This window comes from Fusarium oxysporum, chromosome I (genome assembly GCF_013085055.1).
Source record: "Fusarium oxysporum Fo47 chromosome I, complete sequence".
NCBI classification, from domain to species: domain Eukaryota; kingdom Fungi; phylum Ascomycota; class Sordariomycetes; order Hypocreales; family Nectriaceae; genus Fusarium; species Fusarium oxysporum.
Window position 1 is genome coordinate 3634365 of NC_072840.1, and position 20158 is coordinate 3654522.

General features: G+C 48.7%; 9 protein-coding genes across 9 annotated transcripts; 5 read left to right on the top strand and 4 right to left on the bottom strand.

Annotated features, from left to right (window-relative positions):
• Nucleotides 1-191: 191 nt before the first annotated feature.
• FOBCDRAFT_212032 (uncharacterized protein) lies at nt 192-2889 on the bottom strand. Its single transcript, XM_031182316.3, has one exon. It carries the CDS (start codon nt 2691-2693, stop codon nt 423-425), a length of 2271 nt encoding a protein of 756 aa, XP_031043084.2. The 5' UTR covers nt 2694-2889; the 3' UTR covers nt 192-422.
• Nucleotides 2890-3661: 772 nt separating this feature from the next.
• FOBCDRAFT_5367 (Mysoin-binding motif of peroxisomes-domain-containing protein) lies at nt 3662-6002 on the top strand. The gene is made up of 5 exons (XM_031182317.3): nt 3662-3884; nt 3953-4176; nt 4234-4697; nt 4745-5196; nt 5251-6002. Exons 1-5 carry the CDS (start codon nt 3836-3838, stop codon nt 5913-5915), a joined length of 1854 nt encoding a protein of 617 aa, XP_031043085.2. The 5' UTR covers nt 3662-3835; the 3' UTR covers nt 5916-6002.
• A 1105-nt stretch (nt 6003-7107) lies between these two features.
• On the top strand, nt 7108-8518 carry FOBCDRAFT_212037 (proliferating cell nuclear antigen, N-terminal domain-containing protein). Its single transcript, XM_031182319.3, has 3 exons — nt 7108-7265; nt 7368-7841; nt 7908-8518. Exons 2-3 carry the CDS (start codon nt 7370-7372, stop codon nt 8213-8215), a joined length of 780 nt encoding a protein of 259 aa, XP_031043087.1. The 5' UTR covers nt 7108-7265; nt 7368-7369; the 3' UTR covers nt 8216-8518.
• A 401-nt stretch (nt 8519-8919) lies between these two features.
• On the top strand, nt 8920-10579 carry FOBCDRAFT_5386 (Ribokinase-like protein). The gene is made up of 5 exons (XM_031182325.3): nt 8920-9223; nt 9294-9304; nt 9352-9431; nt 9509-9839; nt 9900-10579. Exons 1-5 carry the CDS (start codon nt 9170-9172, stop codon nt 10480-10482), a joined length of 1059 nt encoding a protein of 352 aa, XP_031043093.3. The 5' UTR covers nt 8920-9169; the 3' UTR covers nt 10483-10579.
• A 189-nt stretch (nt 10580-10768) lies between these two features.
• On the bottom strand, nt 10769-11350 carry FOBCDRAFT_267478 (dUTPase-like protein; the record flags this gene model as incomplete). Its single annotated transcript, XM_059611404.1, has 2 exons — nt 10769-11022; nt 11095-11350. The coding sequence occupies 2 exons, from the start codon at nt 11348-11350 to the stop codon at nt 10769-10771; spliced, it is 510 nt and encodes a 169-aa protein (XP_059466596.1).
• Nucleotides 11351-11858: 508 nt separating this feature from the next.
• Nucleotides 11859-13340, bottom strand: FOBCDRAFT_212046 (uncharacterized protein). The gene is made up of 2 exons (XM_031182328.3): nt 12902-13340; nt 11859-12851 (listed from the first exon to the last, which is right to left on the bottom strand). The coding sequence occupies exons 1-2, from the start codon at nt 13010-13012 to the stop codon at nt 11991-11993; spliced, it is 972 nt and encodes a 323-aa protein (XP_031043096.2). The 5' UTR covers nt 13013-13340; the 3' UTR covers nt 11859-11990.
• A 981-nt stretch (nt 13341-14321) lies between these two features.
• FOBCDRAFT_283954 (uncharacterized protein) lies at nt 14322-16017 on the top strand (the record flags this gene model as incomplete). Its single annotated transcript, XM_031182329.3, has 2 exons — nt 14322-14828; nt 14877-16017. The coding sequence occupies 2 exons, from the start codon at nt 14322-14324 to the stop codon at nt 15783-15785; spliced, it is 1416 nt and encodes a 471-aa protein (XP_031043097.2). The 3' UTR covers nt 15786-16017.
• Nucleotides 16018-17074, bottom strand: FOBCDRAFT_283958 (uncharacterized protein). The gene is made up of 3 exons (XM_059611646.1): nt 16473-17074; nt 16366-16418; nt 16018-16310 (listed from the first exon to the last, which is right to left on the bottom strand). Exons 1-3 carry the CDS (start codon nt 17035-17037, stop codon nt 16284-16286), a joined length of 645 nt encoding a protein of 214 aa, XP_059463864.1. The 5' UTR covers nt 17038-17074; the 3' UTR covers nt 16018-16283.
• A 901-nt stretch (nt 17075-17975) lies between these two features.
• On the top strand, nt 17976-20150 carry FOBCDRAFT_5404 (inositol phosphosphingolipid phospholipase). The gene is made up of 2 exons (XM_031182335.3): nt 17976-18787; nt 18844-20150. Exons 1-2 carry the CDS (start codon nt 18299-18301, stop codon nt 19975-19977), a joined length of 1623 nt encoding a protein of 540 aa, XP_031043103.2. The 5' UTR covers nt 17976-18298; the 3' UTR covers nt 19978-20150.
• The last annotated feature ends 8 nt before the right edge of the window (nt 20151-20158 follow it).

The following is a 20158-nucleotide window of genomic DNA, read 5'->3' on the forward strand; positions in this document are numbered from 1 at the left end:
TTTATTCGTGTCTGTAATGACATTTAATGTATGGACGCCGGAGATTTGCAGTATCTATTGAATTCCATCTGTAAATTAGATTTGATAATGACACGGTCTCATGATTTCTTCGTCAATAGTCTGATACGTCTTTTGATTTGTTCTTGCAAGTTGCCTTGCATCACATCAATCCAAATTATCTATTATCCCTAAAAAGATTGTCAGGCATGCGTATCAAAAGCTGTCTACTGCCGCATGGGCGATTCTATGTTCGTATTCGTTCCTTTATTCTTCGGGGCTATGGGTTCTGCCAAGTTCCACATGGACCTATGTTCACGAGGCGCTGAGCGTTTTTAAACTTTTCTCATCAAAATTGATGGAATACTCTTTCTTCTTCTCTCCTTGGGGTATTATATGTTAACAAGAACCACATCATGCATTACCTAAAAGCTTGAACCTATCGCGGAGTTGGCCTCTGCCTTTCGTCGTTGAGCCTTCATGATAGATTCCAAAGTACGTTCATCTTCCACCCTGTTGTCGTCGTCTTCTCGTGTTTCCTTGCTCTCGATGTCGTACCTAACTCGGCCGATGGGTGGCAGGGTCTGCTCCCATGCTTGTCGAAGGGGTCTTTTCAGGCTCTCTTCCAGAGTTAGTTGCATTGAATCTTCTAGGAGCTCCTTGGTCGGTTCTTCTGATTTGAAATGCGCCTTCCTCGTTGGCGCTGGCATTCGTGGCATCTCCCCCCTTCTACGCCTGTTGGTCCATCTCCACCCATCAAGCGAGACGGCAACCTTTGCTGCCTGCTCTTTTCCATAGAAATGCCTAATCTTTTTGACCAAATATCGAAGGCGTGTCTTGCGGCCCATCTTACCCTCCTCGAGATCTTGAAGCAGAATCTCAGCTAGAATTTGTATCGCGGGCTGTGACATATGCTGTCCAGTCCTTTTGCCCCAATTGATTGCGGTTTCAATATATCTTAGGCGCTGTCGGGTTGTCAGGCCGGGTTTCTTCATGTAGAACTGACATATCTCTTCCAGGAAGTCCATCATAAACACAAGATTCCGTACGATGGGGGCTTTCAGCCGGGTAGCAGTCTTTGATGAGCAAAATTCAGCGATCTGCCAGATGAGGTCTGGTGGTAGGTCCGGATGCGTTACTATGGCTTCTGCATGTCGTGCCCACATGTACCAAGGGAATTTATGCTTAACTGACGCTCCTGTGTTATATGATTCCCAAAGCATGACGGCACAATACGGGTCTTTCTCCATCTTCATCATATCTTTTATAATCCCATGATGATCGCTCACCAGTCGAATCGACTTGATCAATGTATCAAGGCGTCCAAAGGTTTCACTGGTATGTGTAAGCGCCCTCAAGTTCGCTATGCGTTTCTTGGTTTCGCTATGACGAGAGTCCTGAAGCATTGCTGCCCAGCAGTGTAACTGTGTAGGCCCGGTAATCCATTTGTATAATTGCTCAGGCCGTATTCCTCCCTGCGTCGTGCTCATAAGACGAATAGCCATGAATTGCCAAACTTCTGATTCTGCCCAATCTTGCATGTTGTGAACATTGCCGGCGAGGGTAGAGAATTCATCTGCCTTGAGACCTGGAACTGCCGCCAATTTCAACAATAGCTGAAAAGCTAACGTACGTTGGTCTGTGGTCTCATCGACGAACTGGAAGCAATGTTTGGTCAAAGCTTCAAATGTCTCCATTTGCGTCAGACCTCGGGCAGAAATTAATCGAGTCAATTGCATACTGCGGCGCAAGAGGCGGAATGATATAGGTCGTGTAGGATATTGTTCGCCCTGTGCCATTTCCAGTCGGTTATGGTTATGCATTAGGTCGAGGTAGTCACATGTATCTAGTTGTATTTTTTCGTATAGAGCAATCAATCTCAGTAGCTCCTCGAGGCAATGGAACGTAGAGGGCTGGGGTGCCATTTGCAATATTGTTTTGAGGCACTGGTGCCAAATATGGCTCCCATACAAATCTCCAGTTGAGGTGGTCCGGGTACGATACATGGCGTGGATTATGTAGACCCATTGTTTGGCAACCCTATTATCGAGGACTTTGGCCGGCGCTCGTTGCCTGAGATGGTCGTCGAATGGATCGAGAGCCCGGATAAGGTCGTCGTTGGAAATCGTCCTTTCCTCGACCATCTTCAAGATTTGAAGAACATAGGGCTCGCATATCTTCTTCAGTGCTTTTTCGTCTTCGAACTTGTAAAATTTGGCGAGTCGCTCGTTCATATCACCCCGGGCCTGTTCTATTGATGTGAGAGTTACTGCCGCGGGCACCAGATCCGCCTCCGGTGGTGGTGTAGCAGCTGCAAGGTTGGTATTTTTTTCGTGTCCCATGTCCTCGAGGTTCCTGAGAAAGCGCTCGAACAGACCAATCCTTTTTTTATGACGATCATTCGGTGCAACAGGAGCCTCCCAAGTCCACTCGCCGAGATTAACGGGCACTTCGATCCTCCAAGGAAAGGGTGAAGCATGAGAATTGGGTACAACGGCAACCATATGTCGCTTGCCCAAACGACGTCGGCTCTCGAGAGGCCCGGCATATGAGCTCAAGCATCGGCTAGGAATCGGATCGAAGCGTTGGGATCGCTCAATGGCTCGGGCTAATAGGGTATTGGCGATCCAGATGCCACTTGGTGAGCTTGAGACAGGGCACACACCCGAGCGCCGGTACAGTGAGGGATAGTGCATCGTCGAAGGATTGGAATTCCTCGAATCGCGGGACACAGTATCGGAATTCGGTTCATGTCAGCATCGTGGGTACCTTATGCTCTGCGCGAAATTCACGTTAGAGCTGGTTTCTTGGAAGGTAAGGCACCTAGGTACTGGTAGGAAAAGGTGGTGGGTGAGAGAACTTTCAATTTGGAGCATTTGGCCCACACACAAGTGGCCAACCAGAAAAATGATATTACCCCAGGTTCTTTGAGTTCCATAAGCTAACTAAGTGAATGCCTCAGGCGTTATCAATCTTTATCTACCATGCTCCACAAACGAGTCCCTGGCGGCATCTAGCGTCTCCTGCCTCTGTCATAAGGTCTCGAGGGGAGGGGAGCAACAAGACTCGAGACTTTGAATAGGGTGCCTAGAGGAGGCAAGAAAACTTAGGATCTCTATTCTAAGGCAGGCCACAAAAAGACTTAAATGAGTTTAGCATATCTTAGCAGGCCTTCAGAATATTTGATTCTAGCTTAATGTTTGAAGTTTTCTTGCTCTCAGGGACGTCTAAAAATAAACTGATAAAGGCACCTAGAGTTCATCTTCGACTTACCCAACTAATTTTGTCACTTCAGGACTTGGGTCCTTGAGTTTTTCTCACTTCCTCTAGGGGCTAACATGTGTTCAAAAGCTCCAGAGCCCCCGTTTGCTGTATGCTGATACGCTGTGTCTTGGGTCGTCCCTGCGTCTCCCTGCACCTTATTACGTCTTTCACAGTTGACTGCATAAATAGTATCAGTTCGGCTCGAAATTACACCTAACAAGGCTAAACTTCAAGCTTCCGGGGTCTGTATACTTTCCGTCAAGGTTGCGGCGCTTTTGACAGGCCCTTGATAGCCACACGATCCCTGCCGCGGCTCCGGCTGGCCACTACGGTGAGCGTGGAGCTCCCCTAATTGGCAACATCAACGAACCAGCCTGTCCCTGCTCGCGCTCGTCTAATACTCCGTAATCCGTCCATACTGTTTGTCGCCTTCTCCTGAACACGACACTCGTACTGGTTTAATCAACATCGCAACAAGATATCACATACGACACTTTCACTCTGCATCGATCAGCACCGCTCGATGGCTCTGTGTGACTGCTTATCGACCCCGACGACGTCACAGAGAAGCTAGATGGAGCCCGTGGTGTATGAGGAGACTCCGTTCGCCGACTACCTCAGAGGTGAGCGAGCATCATTCTCCCTTGCGCGCGATACCGCTCTTCCCTTATGTGGACTAACATACTTCAAGATGGGGGAGATGAGCCCCAGGCTGACTGGGCGCCCGGTGCAGTAACGCCCGAACTTGATTCATCCGCTGGTCGATCAAGCCCATCACCACCATCCAGTCCATCCCCTTTCGCACCCACTGGTCGACCTTTGGTTAAACCAAGATTCCGGAATAAGGCTCCGAATGGGCTTCATTTACAAGTTCCGAAGCCCTCCTCATTGCGATCTGCTAGCAGGAAATATTCAGTACGTCACCTCGAACTGGTGTAACCTATCAACGATTGCTAAAACCACTTGCCATAGGCCGCGGTCGCAGCGAGTATCGACCGAGCTGACAACGCCAAATTTCTCGAACGATTCCGATATACCATCATTGCGTCTCAGCTTTTAAGTGGCCATTCGGGCCTGGGGCAGTCGCAGCTCGATAACAGGGGACCTAGCCCGCCAACGAACGAAGATGAATCCCTATTGTCCACGGAAGGAATTCTGGCATCAGTTCTTGCCGCTCTTGCGGTTGCGGTTGTTCTGAGTTGGGTTCTTGGCAGTGGTGTTACCAAGAAGAGGCTGGTCTTTCTTCTCATGCTTTGCGCAGCGGCCGTCCTGCTTGGCCAGGTTTACATGAAACGACAATGGCTCCGGTATCGAAGATCGCAATCGCTGTCTGAAATCACTTCTTTCGTCGAAAACTCACACAACTTTGACAGTGCGTCAGGTGCAGCTATCTCTCTCATACAAGAAGTCGAGTTGGTGTCTCGAGGTTACAGACTGTAGGTCTTTCATTTTCTTGCCACCACATGCACTGAACAATTTACAGCAGCGCTCCCCTGCCACCAATCAGCCGTATAGAAGACCGTACCCAAACCCGGCGATGTGTCAGACTGCGCAAAGCCCTGAGACATTCTTTTCAAGAGGTTCTTGATTCTTACAACCAGGTTTGTACAGTTGTCAACGGATTTGCGGAGCAAACAGACTTGGAAAAATATTACGATATATACGACATTACCGACTTCGACATGTCAGACGCCCGTCAAGGACTAAGTGATGAGGATTTGGACGATCCTGAATCCTTGAGGACCCTCAAAATTCTGGCTGCTCGATTCTCCACCATACGGAAACTATTCCTTTGCGCCCTACTTGCTCTGGATGCCAACAGTGATGCAAATGATTTGCTTCGTTGGACAACGGCCGTAGAGTCTCTTTTGAGCGTGAACAGCTCAACTCAAACTGCTCATGCTAGGCTACAGAGCATTCTCAGCGAGCAAGATAGTAAGAATATGATGCAAGTTCTCATCGATTAGTCACATGCTCACGCTTCCCTAGCTTTTCCATCTTCCCCTACGCCAAAGAATGCCCTTACGCCTGGACGGGAGCGCTGGAGAGCTCAACTTCGGAAACTCAACTCACTATCAAGCGGAATCAGGGGCCTACAGGCGAAGCTGCAACTGCTTCGTGAAGAATCTGACAGAACTCTGAACGACTCGAACGACATCTCGGAGCTCGGACCGAATCTAATGGCGCAATATGAGTCCATCGGCATGGATCTGAAAGACCTGATGGCCGCGTGGGAAGAGGGCAGGGCTGCTTTGGCACTCGGCATCGATAGAAACGAGAAGAGGCTTTCATCCATGAGTACTCTGCTGTCGCCTGTTAGTTCTCTTAGTGGACTCACTACTGTAGACGAGAACGGTGGGGCTGCTGCAGCTCTCAAAGCATTGACAGGCGAGTCTCCGCCTAGTTCTGAGTATGCTGGTTCCACGGAACAGGAGGCACCCGAAGTTTTTGAAGCCGTTGCTCTCCCGCGACCACGAAGCATGCTCACTCGAGAAGAAAGAATAGTCAAGGTTCGGGAGGAACGAGAACAAAAGGCTCTTGCCCGACAGCACGTTGATGCAACCAAGGGTATGCTTCGGGAGCTAGAGACAGTTATTAACCTACGACCTCGAACTCGTGCCAGCGCACCAGCAGGTCGGATTGTGTCAATGTAGGGATATCGGTTTTATGAAACAAACATCACGATCATTATCTTCAACACTTTTCAATCGCCTTCTCCCGCCTTCACCAAGTACAAAACAATCGTCTGAATCGACACCGAACCGTTTTTTTATTCTTGCTATCGACTTATGAAAAATTCACATTCGAGCTCCACAGACAGATAAATATGTCAAGCACAGGTAGCGTCACGACGACACGCACAATTCTCTATAAACGACACTATTCTATAGACAAGCCATGGATGGCTGCGGCGTTTCAGGTTCAGGGTTGGGGATCTTGGTTTTGTATTATTTGCCCACTATCATCATTCTTGGCGATCAGGTTTTGGACGACATAGAATCACACACCAATGTGCCCTTATGGAAGATAGCCGCAAGACATATGCGCTACAAGCCGGTCTTCTAGGAAATCATTCGGTCTTGTTTACCGATCTATTTCGTTCAATGTAAATGATGAAGGGAGAACTTATTCTTGGTAACATATGTATGATAGCTACCTAAGTAGGTACTTAACTACCTTGCACATAACAGGTCATTGGACAATTCTTATGGACAATTTTGGCACCATCTCTCTCTACCGGTCAGTGGTGCCTTAAGGTAACAATAATTAGGTACCGGTACCTACTCACCTATTACCTTAGGTAAGTACCTAGTGGCTTGAAGAACTGGAAAGAGCCTGAGAGTCTACCTGGGTACAAAGACACTTCTGCGGTTCGCACCCGTCGGATAGAGGGCCAAAGGATCGAGGACCTCTGAGTTAGGTACTAAGGTGGGCATCCATCCATATTTTGGAATAACAGGGACCTCACTAAGCTTAGGAATAACATATCCCTCTCAAGCTATGATCTTATATATACGTATCGAGATATAGAAAACATAATCTCTGTATTGGAACTTAGGATCTCTAGAATAAGTGATTAAAATAACTACCTACCTACCTAGTCTAAAGACTTGCTTAGTCTGCACTAAATTCACCTAGAGCTGCTCATCACTCAGGATAATTTCTCGGTTTTCTTTCTCCCTGAGGCTATAATAGAGTTAGTGAATAGTGGTGCTTTCCAATTTTCTACCGATGACAAGCGTCCGCCTGAAACGCGACGCGTCGGTTGTTTGATGGTCGCGCGTTAAGTGGCTCCCCACCTGCCAGCTAGCGTAAAGCAGCCTAGCAATTTCGCGACAAAAGCACATTGCTATCTGCATCTTGCATTTCATCCACCAGACAACCTCCCATACTCCTTCCATAACCATAACACACCTTACTTTGCGAGCTATTCCGTTCACTTATCCTTTGCTCATATTCCCTGTCCGTATCTAGCCACAATTTGCCAACAAACCTTTCGATCAGTCAGTCACCCCGAGCAACGAACACCCCGCCCTTTTCATATATGCGTGGCAGCTTCACGTCTCGTGAGGAGACGTATCAGTGGTATGCTAACAGATAAACAGATATGTTGGAAGCACGACTCGCTCAAGCTGATCTTCTGAAGAAAGTCGTCGATGCAATCAAGGATCTTGTCCAAGATTGCAACTTCGACTGCAATGACAGTGGCATTCAGCTGCAGGCCATGGACAACTCCCATGTTGCCTTGGTTTCCATGATGCTTACTGCTGAATCCTTCGAGCCATTCCGCTGCGACCGCAACATCTCCCTCGGTGTCAACCTCACATCCCTGACCAAGGTCCTACGCGCTGCTCAGAGTAACGACGTGCTCACGCTCAAGGCTGAGGATGGCCCTGATGTGCTGAATATGCAATTCGAGAGCCCTGAGAACGACCGCATCAGCGAGTATGACCTCAAGCTCATGGACATTGACCAGGAGCACCTGGGCATTCCCGACACCGAGTATGCTGCTACAATTGCGATGCCATCTGGCGAGTTTCGTCGCATCTGTACCGACTTGATGGCTATGTCAGAATCAGGTTAGTTCTTGCAAGGCTCGCGTCATGTTCGGCTACTGGATTGTTATCTAACACTAAACTCGGCAGTGATGATCGAGGCCTCCAAGGACGGTGTCAAGTTCGCATGCAATGGCGATATTGGTAACGGCTCAGTGACTCTTCGAAGCCATGAGGATGTCGAGAAACCCAAACAAAGTGTCTCGATTGAGTTGACCGAGCCTGTCGCCCTCACCTTCTCCCTTAAGTACCTGGTCAACTTCTGCAAGGCTGCTGGCCTCTCCGAGCAGGTCAAGATCAAGCTCTCTAATGAAGTGCCCCTCTTGGTTGAATACGATCTTCAGGGTCAAAGCCATCTGCGTTTCTATCTTGCGCCTAAGATTGGTGATGAGGAGTAGAAGAGTGCCATGATGCAATACGACACCATCCTGCTACATGGCAGAAGCTCGGCGCTTGCGGTTGCAATGATACCATCCAGCGATTCCGACGGAGCACATGTCAAAGAGGGCAATGCAAGAAATACGGATACCAAGAAGTTTGCCTGCTTCTTGGAAGCATTACTTTAGGCATCAAAGGCGTGTGCGAAGGGAAAGGAATGTAAACGAACAGGTTAGATAGGGAATACAAGGATGCCAAGTCAGGAGCTTTAGTCCCTTGTTGACCATGACGATAAATGATAATATGAGATCGTGTTTATCAAAGTTGATATTGACTTGGCACAAATTATGCCTGCATGATTCTACTGTGCCATTCAGAAGCCTGCTGCGGGGCAATGATTACAATGGATCGTAGCAGAGGCTGGCGGGGCACACGACCAAATGGAAGTCACTGGTAGCCTTTCGCTATCAGCTCAAAAGGGTAGAGAAAATACTGTCTATCCTCGCTGCAATTGAGCCAATTGCTCGTTTCATTATTCAGACCGATATTGGACAAGTAGGTAGGTATTCTGAAGTTTCTGTTTCCAACATTTGTACATACAGGTAGCTTGTTGATGCTCCAGGCTTAACCCGATTTCTTCAAGTTAACTCGTGACTAATATCGAGCGATATACAGCTCAAAAGACGCTGCAACCGAGTTCTAGAACTAATTTACTTCCTTGAGTCAGCGACGGATTTTCTCTTCTGTTCCTTCGATCTTCACAAATAACGCTCAGGCTTCCCATTTCATCTAAGCTCCGGTGTCTTAGGATTCTACCGCAGAATCGTCCGCTGACGCCGACTGAGAGGTTTTGTTCAGTGACGTCTCTCACACAAGCAAAATCTTGGGTTGCCTAGGCTTGCGTAGACTTCTATTCAGAACGTTTGCAGAATATCAAGAAGAGATCGAGGAATTGAACTGGTGCTTTTGGTAACATGTCCATCACCCCAACAATACCCGATACACGGGTTCTCGCTGTGGCAAGCCATGTATGTATGCCATCAAATATCCTGTCACTTTCAAACATCTTGAGCCGAGGCTGATAGGTCGTTGCTGTAGGTTGTCTCTGGGTAACTATCTTTTCCCCCTCGGGGTCGCAGTGACTCATATGCACTAGGTATGTCGGTAACAAGATTGCCGTCTTTGTGCTACAGTCTTTGGGATGTGATGTCGCAGCTCTCAACACCGTACAGTTCAGTGAGTATTCATGTCATCTCGATCGATGGAGTGAAATAATAAACCAGGTTTCTAACTCGCGGACTTCACCTGTAAAGGCAACCATACCGGATATAAGCAATGGAAGGGAACGAGAGTCTCAGCACAGGAGATCATGGATCTCTGGGAAGGACTGAAACAGTCGTACCTGGATGATTTTGATGTTATGCTTTCTGGATATATCCCAGGCGCTGAAGCCGTCGATACGGTCGGTAAGATAGGCCGGGAACTTAAGAAAAAGTCAATTAAAGCACCTGGCAAGTTCTTCTGGGCTCTCGATCCCGTCATGGGTGACAATGGAAAGATCTACGTCTCCGAGGAAGTGGTGCCAGCATACAAGAGGCTCATCCACGACGCGGATCTGATTCTTCCAAACCAATTCGAGGCCGAGTATGTTTAAGAGCATTTGTCGAGATTTTAGAGATTCCAACTAATAATTCTTACGAAAAGGCTGCTTTCGGAAGTCAAAATCCATGACATGGACAGTCTCCGAAAGGCTATCCAAGTGCTCCACGACAAGTACAAGATTCCTCATGTCGTCATTACTTCAGTCAACCTTGAGGCGCCAGACCATCCGCCTTCGCATCTCTCTGTTGTTGGTTCAACCATGACATCTACTGGCAAAGCTCGCTTTTTCAAGATTGTCTTCCCATCAATCGATTGTTATTTCAGTGGTACAGGCGACATGTTTGGCGCTCTTATGGTAATCCGCATGCGTGAGGCTGTCTTCAATGCTGACGAGCGGCTGCGGCATACCGCCAGCTGGCTTAGCGACGATTCGGTATCGGCTGTTGAGCTACCCCTTGCACGCGCTGCAGAAAAGGTCCTAGGCAGTATGCATGAGGTTCTATCCAAGACCTGCGAGGGCATGAAGAGGGTGGTTGAACGAACAACGGACGACATGAAAGATGAGGATCGAATTGACCAAACTAAGGCGCACCTCGTAAAGAGCAAGGCGGCAGAGCTTCAACTTGTGAGGAATCTGGACTGCTTACGCTCCCCCGCGACGCAATACCTTGCGAAGGCCATTTAGATCTAAGGGGAGGGGGATTGTCCAAGGTTACAATGACCACTATAGTAGAAACCAGCAAAGATTAAATAGAAATGGGTAGAAAGGTTGTGGAATAGATGCCTGATCAAGAATCCATTCAAGGTTTTCACATCTATCGTCCAGGGTTAAATAATTCACTCGGATAGCTTCTCTTCCATAATCAGCCTTCTTCAACTGTGTACAGTAGGTCTATTGCATTGGCCCAAAACCCAATTCATTAATTCATAAAACTCGGCAGAGGAGAAGTCAGCATATCCTCCTCGAAGATCTAACCAGTGCTGCCGAAGCCACCAGCGCCTCGGACACTCTCCTCGAGTTCTTGAACCTCGACAACCTCGGGGGTGTAGATGCGCTCCAGAACAAGTTGAGCAATGCGGTCGCCCTCCTTCACCTCAAAGTCGGATTCGTTATGGTTGAAGAGCAGGACCTTGACCTGGCCGCGGTAATCGGCATCGATGACACCAGCGCCTGTGTCAATGAAATGCTTGGAAGCGAGACCCGATCGAGGGGCAATGCGTCCATCTGTATTCATCATTTTGTCAGGTAGCTGGCCTTAAGCTGGTTGATCAGGGCTTCAACTGGCTATGTACTTACAGGTTCCGGCAGGCACAGCCATGCTGATATCAGTGTCAACTAGCGCCTTGCCACGAGCGGGAATTGTTGTGTCGCGAGCAGCGTAGATATCGTAGCCGGCAGCAAAGGCACTCCCACGAGTGGGCAAACGACCCTTGTCGGAAAGCTTCTTAATCTGCAGTGGTGGGGGACCTTCCATTGTAGCGGCGGTCTTGGCACGTTTGGCGGGAGGTGAAGAAACGGCAGAGTTATCAGGGACGAGAGTTTCAGAGGTCATTGTGGAATATGAGGAGGGAGAATGGAGAAGCAATTGTCGTGGATACTGCATTCGAAGCTGGAGTTTAAGGGCCAGCCAGCTTGGGCCACGACAGACGCGACGCGGTTGGGTGGGTAACGCTCCTTGGACTTCAAGAACACGAGGAATATCGATTCTCTCCCATCATGTTAACATAGCCTGGGGTTTGTAGTAGTCTTCCTTAGCTAACAACAATGTTGCCACGGGATTCTTAAGCTTATCATCATAATTATAATTCATTACAAGTGTCAAGACACCTACTTTTTTGTATATCAGAGAGATAATCCGGCATCTCTGCTGTTTCTGGCGTTCCATACCTAGCGCGTTAATCACTTACAGAATTGACCAATCAGCAGAACCTATTTTTAAGAGGTTGCTTGTATGCTGTGCCGGACCTTATTCCGCGCAGATATCATTGCGGAAGTCTTAGGCCTATGTTTGCATACAATTATAATTCATGATGAGCTATCCTCAATTGTTATAATGTACTCCAAACTCCACAATCACCATCGGGAGATTAGCTTCTGTCAATGGTGGGAATATTCACTTGTGTGACTTTACAGAAACATAACTATAAGACATATGGGGTTGTTCTTGAGGCTTTCATTATATCTGTTATTACTCAGGGTTCCAGATCTCGTCCGAAATCCACCAGTCTGAGCCTTGTTGCATCTCTAGGATGGAATTGTGCAACCTTAGATCTCACCAAAAACCGTGCAGCCGCAGATTCACGCGACAATTGCACATATGATGCTGAGTTATTACCTTGTGCTTCAGCAAGCGTGTTGAGAAGCTCCTCTGTTAGTTGCTTCATCTCTGCAGCTGCAGCTGCAATCTCGTCCTGGCGCCCCGTGCCTCCATTAGTAGCCTGTCCCCAAATCTCATCGATTCTGCGTTGCCGTTTATCTTCTTTATCATCGCTGTCCTTTGGTTTCCTTAGTTTCCCTTGTGCATTAAATCCGACGGCCAAATCGTCTCCATCAATACCTATAAGGTCCCCAACCACAGGCCCTCCTAGCTCTTCTGCCGCAAGCATGGGTGCCAGATGATTATCGATGAATCGAAGGAGAACCTTCATAAGTTTTGACGTCTCTCTGTCATAAGACTTCTTCTTAGCTCTGAGTTCTTGCAATAGTTCCTTTGCCCCTTCTTCTGGGGTGACGTGAGTACCCGCATCCACTTCATCGCGTAGCGACAAGATACGTGCAGTCAGAGCATCGCCAAGGAGCTTTTGATCTTTGAGACGCGCTTCATCCGCCTCAAGCTGACGCGACAGTTGTTCATGGCCTACACGCTGAGAGGCAAGATAGGATTTGGACTCTTGAATGGTCTGGTGAGTCTTGCGGAACGCCAACAGCGTCGGTAACAGCGACCCTGGCGAGGGGAGAAAGGGATCCGACTCTGTCACCTCTTTGAGAGCCACCTGTATGAGACGCGCCTGTCCAGCCGCTGACTCTGGGGGTTGGCTTTGCTCCGAACGAAGCTGTAAGAAATTAGCCATTGGTATAATGTTGGTTTTTGGCGCGTGCATACCTTCTCCAGCTCATTTTCATGTTGTTGGACTCTCTCTTGAAGTTCTCTTAATGTCTGATCAACATTCGCTGTGTACTCCTCTTTTGCTGTAGGTTGCGACCTGTAGTCCATTGTCGTAAGGTTCACGCAACTGGCTCAAGTAATGGGCAAGGGTTTTGACTTTGCTGGAGCATGGGCAGAATTGAGAATTGTGAGGATGGAGGGACCCAGCGTATGTACGGGTTTAGGTGATCGAGATATGTCACTTCGCACCTTCCAAGGAGCTGTTCAAGACAGGCAATTGTTGTTCAAATGCAACTAATCGGAGGTCTTCAGATATAGCGAGACAAGCGTAGTCATCGCACTTGTATCTATGAGATATTTGAAATTTGTTCGGCTATCAAAAAGAAGGTTCCAGTGCCAGAGGTAGGTACTAGTTATATCGTGGGTTGTGATTGTCTACTACCTACCTTTACTAAGGTAGTATCATCGCCAGGCGGGTGGAGCGCCTGAGCTCTTGTGGCCCAAGCTTCAAGCCCAGATTGAGGTGGTGCACGTGACATCTCACAGCGCTCCATGCCTAGCACCTACCTTACCCAGGATGGATTCTCGCAGGGCTACTTCTCCGGCTTTCTCCCATCTCCTCACCCCAAACCATCGACCTTTGTCGTGTCATATTCATTCCCCCCCTTTTTCACCTGCCATTGCTCTCGTGAGATCCTCGTTTTTCCATTCTCAGCGATTCCTCGTAATCGTTTCTGAGATTTTCTGTTTTTCTTTTTCTTTCTTCTGATTGATTTGGATTGGTCCTTCCCTGGTATTGGGATCCATTGCGACAGCGAAAGTTCTAAAACACCGCGCGCCGATCCATTTGAGAACCTGCTTCTCTCGTCTCAGCTTCTCATCCTCCGACGCTTCGCGACGAGATACTTCGTGCTCCAGATTCTGCGCTTGAGCTCAGAACTCTGGCGACTTTTGCGATCAATAAACCTCGAGTCCGGGTCAGAAGGTTTGAGCTGAGCACTGCCTCTTTTTGCTTTTTAAGAAGTCCGTCCCAGTATCGATCGCTTCACCTATCCTCACCACCATTCAACATTTGCATCACAAGACAATCATTCCGCCCTCCCTCTCCCGCCTATATCTAGGAGATCTTCCCGGGTAATTACTCGACGCCCGCTGAAAGAGTTCTGGAACCCGCCCTTGAGCCCGAATCTCGAATCCCTCTTCCTTCCATTCAGCCCGCAACACGCATCGTCTTTACGCGACATAAGTCACTTCACGAGTATTTCACCGAAGCACACCCAGCGAGAGTCACTACACCAGCACGTTTTCCTTCGAAAACCCCTGAGTGTATATAAGACGAACAATAGAAAGAACGAGACGTTTTCAAATTGTCGATTGTCAGAAAGACTAAACTCGCGTGAACAATAACAATTTCAATATGTCTGCTTCCCCAACACAACCAACCCAGTCGGCTAAACGCCCTTTGGAAGAAGCTTCTTCGCCCTCACGCGCTGGTGATCAGCCCGATGCCAAACGACCTGCTCTCGACAAGAACAAGCACGACGACGATGTTGAGGTCCCTGAAGCTCCCACCGAGGTCCCTGCAGAGGACCATGATGATAAGGTCAACGGAGCCCATAAGTCTGAAGATGATGACGATGCCGCCTTGGACCATGCATCTGACACTAAGGCCGCCGCTGCCGCCACAGTTGCTGCCTCTGCATCCAACGCTGTAACGTCTGCTGCTGCTCATGACGAGACCTCATGGATTCACATTCGCGCTGTTATCTCGAGCCCGGAGGCAGCTACCGTCATTGGAAAGGGGGGCGAGAATGTTTCCAACATCAGGAAGCTTTCCAACGCTAAGTGCACAGTCAGCGACTACCAAAAGGGGGCCGTTGAACGTATTCTTACTGTTAGCGGTATAGTGGACGCTGTAGCTAAGGTATGGTGATTCTCCTGACGCATGGTTTACAAATTAACATCAATTCAGGCTTTTGGCTTGATCATCCGAACACTGAACAACGAACCCCTCAACGAATCCTCAACCGCATCTTCAAAAACATATCCCTTACGGCTACTCATTCCGCACATTTTGATTGGCTCCATCATTGGTAAGGGTGGTGCCCGTATTCGTGAGATCCAAGAGGCATCTGGTGCTCGGTTGAACGCTTCTGACTCATGTTTACCTATGTCAAGCGAGAGATCGCTGGTAGTGATGGGTGTCGCTGATGCCGTCCATATCGCAACTTACTATGTTGGCAGCACCCTTCTCGAACAGCTTAACGATAGGTTTGGAGGTCCTGCTGCGTCTGCCTACGCAACCCGTAGCGGCGCCCCTGCTGGCTCGATCCCAGGCGGCATGCAAGTTGTTCCCTACTCACCCCAACCTGCCTCGGGCCACTACGGACGAAGTGAAAATTACGGCCGCCACAACGACCGGCGATCTCACCATATGCCACCCGCGCCTTATCCTCAGCAATACCCCCACGCAGCTGCTCAGGCCAACCCTGCCATGCCTATGCATTATGGCGGTGCTCAGGGAGGAGGTGCCTATGGCGCAGCTCCTCACGCCCAACCGCACATGGCCCCTCATGCTGGTCCTCAACCTCATGGTGGTGCTCCCCAAGCTCAGCCCATGGGCGGTGCCATCCCCGGCGGGCCCATCACACAGCAGATTTACATCCCGAACGATATGGTCGGTGCTATCATCGGCAAGGGTGGACAAAAGATCAACGAGATCCGCCAAATGAGCAACAGCGTGATCAAGATCAACGAGCCGCAGGACAATAGTAACGAGCGACTGGTGACTATTACCGGAACGGAGGAATGTAACCGTATGGCATTGTACATGCTCTACTCTCGACTTGGTGAGGTGCAAAACAGATCCAGCAAGAGTTAAATTTCTAACCTTGAAATCCTAATACAGAATCGGAGAAACATCGTATCTAACTTTTTGATACCGGTACGACGACGTTCGAGCGATCAACGGAATAGGACGAACAGAAAGCTATTTGCAGGGGACATCGAGAGGCTAAAAGGAGGATGCAGTGTGTTTTGGAGGTTCAAAATGAGGGCGATATCAGGCCACCGGGTACAGTTCAGAAGTTTGAGAAGACCATTCCACCCACCTGAGATGAAGTTTCAAGGGTGGGTAAGAAAAGTCGCAGGATGATTGAATGGTATAGAAATGGTGTCAAGGACGGATCGCATTTCATCGGGACGAATACGGAAACAAGACGGTGCTTATTGGCAGGAAGAGAGAGCCTCACATTGACAAGTGACAGCTTTCAAGGTATCTGATTTTCGACGGCGCATTGACTCAGTGTTATTTTGTTCTCTACTTAATCCAATAACAATCTGATATTATCTGCAAGCTTTGGGCGTGAAGCTGAGTCTCTCAGAGCTTTTTGAAAGGGACATGATACTACATGAGATGTTAGTTACTCAGGCTCTCACTATTAACTTCCTAGATGGCTCACTATTTCAAGGCTCTGATTCCGAGCAAGCAAATAGTATACGTTATCATCAATCACTTTGGTGCAATTCAGTCAGTACTAATGGCGCAACATCAAGAAATGAGACTTACCACTTCCATTGTTTTTGTGTTGCAAATGGGCCTCTTTGCTATCCCAACCCATCAGTAGCCTGGATGCTCGACCAGGAATAACTGAAGGGTTCTCATGTTCTCCTTGTACAAATTCGCCATAAGCCAAGCCATGAAGCCCAGCCAACCCACCCTCCTCACAAGCAACGGCGAATGGCTTCATGTTATCCTCCGTGAAGGTTTCATCAGCACCCCAACAGGTACAAAACTCTGTAATGGGTGCATGGAGGGCGAGCTCGGCACGGCCTGTATACTCTGCGATCGGACTGACGATAGGGTGCTCAGTCAGCAGGGCGCGCAAAGAGGCATGCCAATCGGTGGCAGCAGAGCCGGAAACGAAGGCATCATAGGCAGGGCGCGAGGCCCAACGGATACCCAGAACCCAGTAATCAGGCTTCTCGAGGGGCCTGCCAAGGTAAACGGACTCGACCCCAGGAATTGACTTGAGGTGATCGGTCACAGATGAGAAAGAAGCCGGAGGGGATTCGGGGTGTTCAACCAGGATGGGTTTGAACTTGATGAGAAGAGATTCAAAGACTACAGACATTGCGAATGTGGATGGACAGTTATAAGTTGAAGGTTATGGCTATCAAGAGAATAGTATTCTTAATTAAACTTATAGGCGTTGGGTGAACCAGACATGAGAAGTCATATAGATCCGGGCAGTAGTGGCTACAAGTGAAGAGTTCCGTACATACCTGGACTTTACCAGATGGTTCTATGATGGATACCCAAGAATGACGCATGACGCCTCTCAAGTTCGATGAGGGGTATCGAACCAATGATGAAGCTCGCCATGTGGCAGCTGAGATTGAGTGTGAGGATAAGAGTGAGGAGAGGGATGAAGCTCTGAATCTGATAGTCCAGTAACTTTATTTTACTGGTGGAATTGCAGGGTTCCTGGAAGCTTCTACATATCTTAGTTCAAAACGAGAGCTGAAACCGTTTAAAGTGCCTACCTAAAGTAGAGGGGGCAAGAAAACTTAGGGCCTTGATCCTAAGAGAGACAAGACTTAGGTCAGTTAGTCTAAAGTCAGGAGGCAATATGATGAATTTGTTTTGGCATCTTGACCTCAGGCCTGAATAATACCTTAGCGAAGGGACGCAACGAGAATAGTCTATCTCTAATAAATATACTAATAGTTATCATGACGCTAACTTCTCACAGAACAAAATTGCATGAGACAGAAGGGCGCCAGCAACAAGAGGAACACCCTATGACTTTAGTAGTGCATCACTAATCATTGCTGCTCTATCACTCGGCTTTCCTCGACCCCTGCCGCATCTATACCTACTAACTTACGGAGTAGTATGTAGACCTCCCGTTCGGTAATCAGCCCCACAGGTATCGGCCCCTCCTTGGAGCGGATGGTCCGGGTGACCACAAGTACCGGCAGTGTCCCCAAACAAGAAGGAGGCGTGGTATTGGTTCAATTAGTGTTCTGTAAATTATCACATTAGACTCCTTCGCGTCGCGTGTTCTCACTCCTTTTCCTTGGCGGTGACCGTCCATCGCATCTCCCTCATTTTAGAATTTTGCTTTCGATCGTAACTAATAATTTGTACTATTGTCGTTTTTACGCTTCTTAGGCTCTACCACTAATAGCAGTGACACCTGGCCGGTGCCCTCATCTAATTAACTAATATCCAGCAGCCGAGGCATCGCGCCACGTTCAATATTTCCACCCTCCGACCTGAGATCCAAAACTTGTCCCATGCCCGGTCCCTTGTCTCACCCTCTTTCTCCGACGGTCTGATATTTACGAGACATATCAGTCACCATTACTTCCGCATACTCCACCGGCGCCATGGTCATGGCAAGTGACGCTGCTGAGCATGTCACAACGCCTTCCACCATTGCCGTCAACAATGATGATGTTCATAATCTCCCCTCTGAGATCAACCTCTTGACCCTCAACTGCTGGGGTCTTCGCTACATATCGACCCAGCGAGTTGCAAGGCTTGACGAGATAGGTCATAGAATTGCACATGCTGTCCCTACACCGCATATCGTTTCCTTGCAGGAATGTTTTACGCAGGAGGACTACCAAGCCATTCGGCATCACACTCGCCAGGTTCTCCCGTATGGAAAGTTCTACCACAGCGGTGCTTTTGGTGGCGGTCTGGTCATCTTGAGTCACTGGCCGATCGAGGAGAGTACCATGTTCAAGTATCCCCTCAATGGACGGCCAACTGCATTTTGGAGAGGAGACTGGTATGTAGGCAAGGGTGTTGCTTGCGCCAAAATTCGCTTTGGGCCAAGGAGAAAGGACATTATCGAGGTCTTCAACACACATGTGAGTCTGAATCTCTTATATCGCTTTTCAGCCTGTTAATTGACTTGAATTCTTAGACTCACTCCCCATACGAGCCCGAGCCCGTGAGTACATACGATTGCCATCGAGTTGCGCAGTCATGGGAGATTTCAAAGCTTTTGCGCGGCGCTGCTGAACGTGGACACCTCGTTATCGGAATGGGTGATTTCAACATGTTACCCTTGTCCATATTTCACCGTGTGATAACAGCACATGCGCCTGTTCATGACGTCTGGCGCAAATTACACCCTGACAGCGCTCTTGGTCCTGCCTACCATCCATCTGAGAAGGATCGTCATCGGCCATTACCGACAGCCGACTTCAATCTTGTCGAGAATGGCGCAACTAGCAATTCCGTCTATAATACATGGCGCTGGAACAAAAATCAGCAGAACAGGCTCAAGGGAGGCGATCTCTGCGAGGTCCCACCCGATACGATTGATCCTCAAGGTCAGCGACTCGACTACATCTTTGCCTCGACAGGTATCGACCCCGATGCTCCTGCTACCGCTCCTGGTTGGATCGTCAAGTCGGCTCATGTTTCAATGACTGAGCGGCATCCTGATCTCCTCTGTTCCCTCTCCGACCACTTTGCTGTTCAAGCCACGCTCGTCCGGCATACCCCTTCCCCATTGCCTATTAAAGCTGATCCCCGCTCCGAAACACCATCTGCTGCTCTCCAGACTGGCGCATACTTGGCCCCCAGTAGCCCGGCTAGCAGCATTCACTCAGGTGACGCAGCGCAGACTGCGGATCCCGATACCCAGCTGAGGCGAGGTCGCTTCTTTAATCGCGATTTATTTCACGCGTCCACCTATGATGAGATTCTGGGAATGATACAAAAATACCATGCTCGCGAGATTCGCCAGCGCTACTGGCGGGGTGTGCACTTCTTTGGCGCATTGCTTGTCTGGCTAGCATGTCTTGTCGCTGTCTGGTTTAGTCCTGGAAATTATGTCGCATTCGTCCTCATGCTGGCCAGCAGTCTTAGCTTGGTCGCTGGTGTTATCGATGGTCTGCTCTCGCTACTCTTCTTCTCTTGGGAAATCCGGGCCCTCAAGGAATTTGAGTGGGAGATTCGCAATGCCAAAGCCGTTGCATCTGGTGACCCAGCTGCTTTAACAGAGTCTGGTTCGTACAGCAACACCAACCAAAGGTCCAAATCGCAATGAAGGATGCACGCTTAATATTATGGTAATGATTTGATGTTTCTGCATAGGGATAGGATGATGAAATGAGGATCAGGATGAAGGTATACATGCCAATAAGGCCTAGCGCTTAATGTCTATTCGTAATACTGCTCTCGATGATTTTGAGGGCTGAACACCTTCGTATCTCATACCGGCTTCCTTT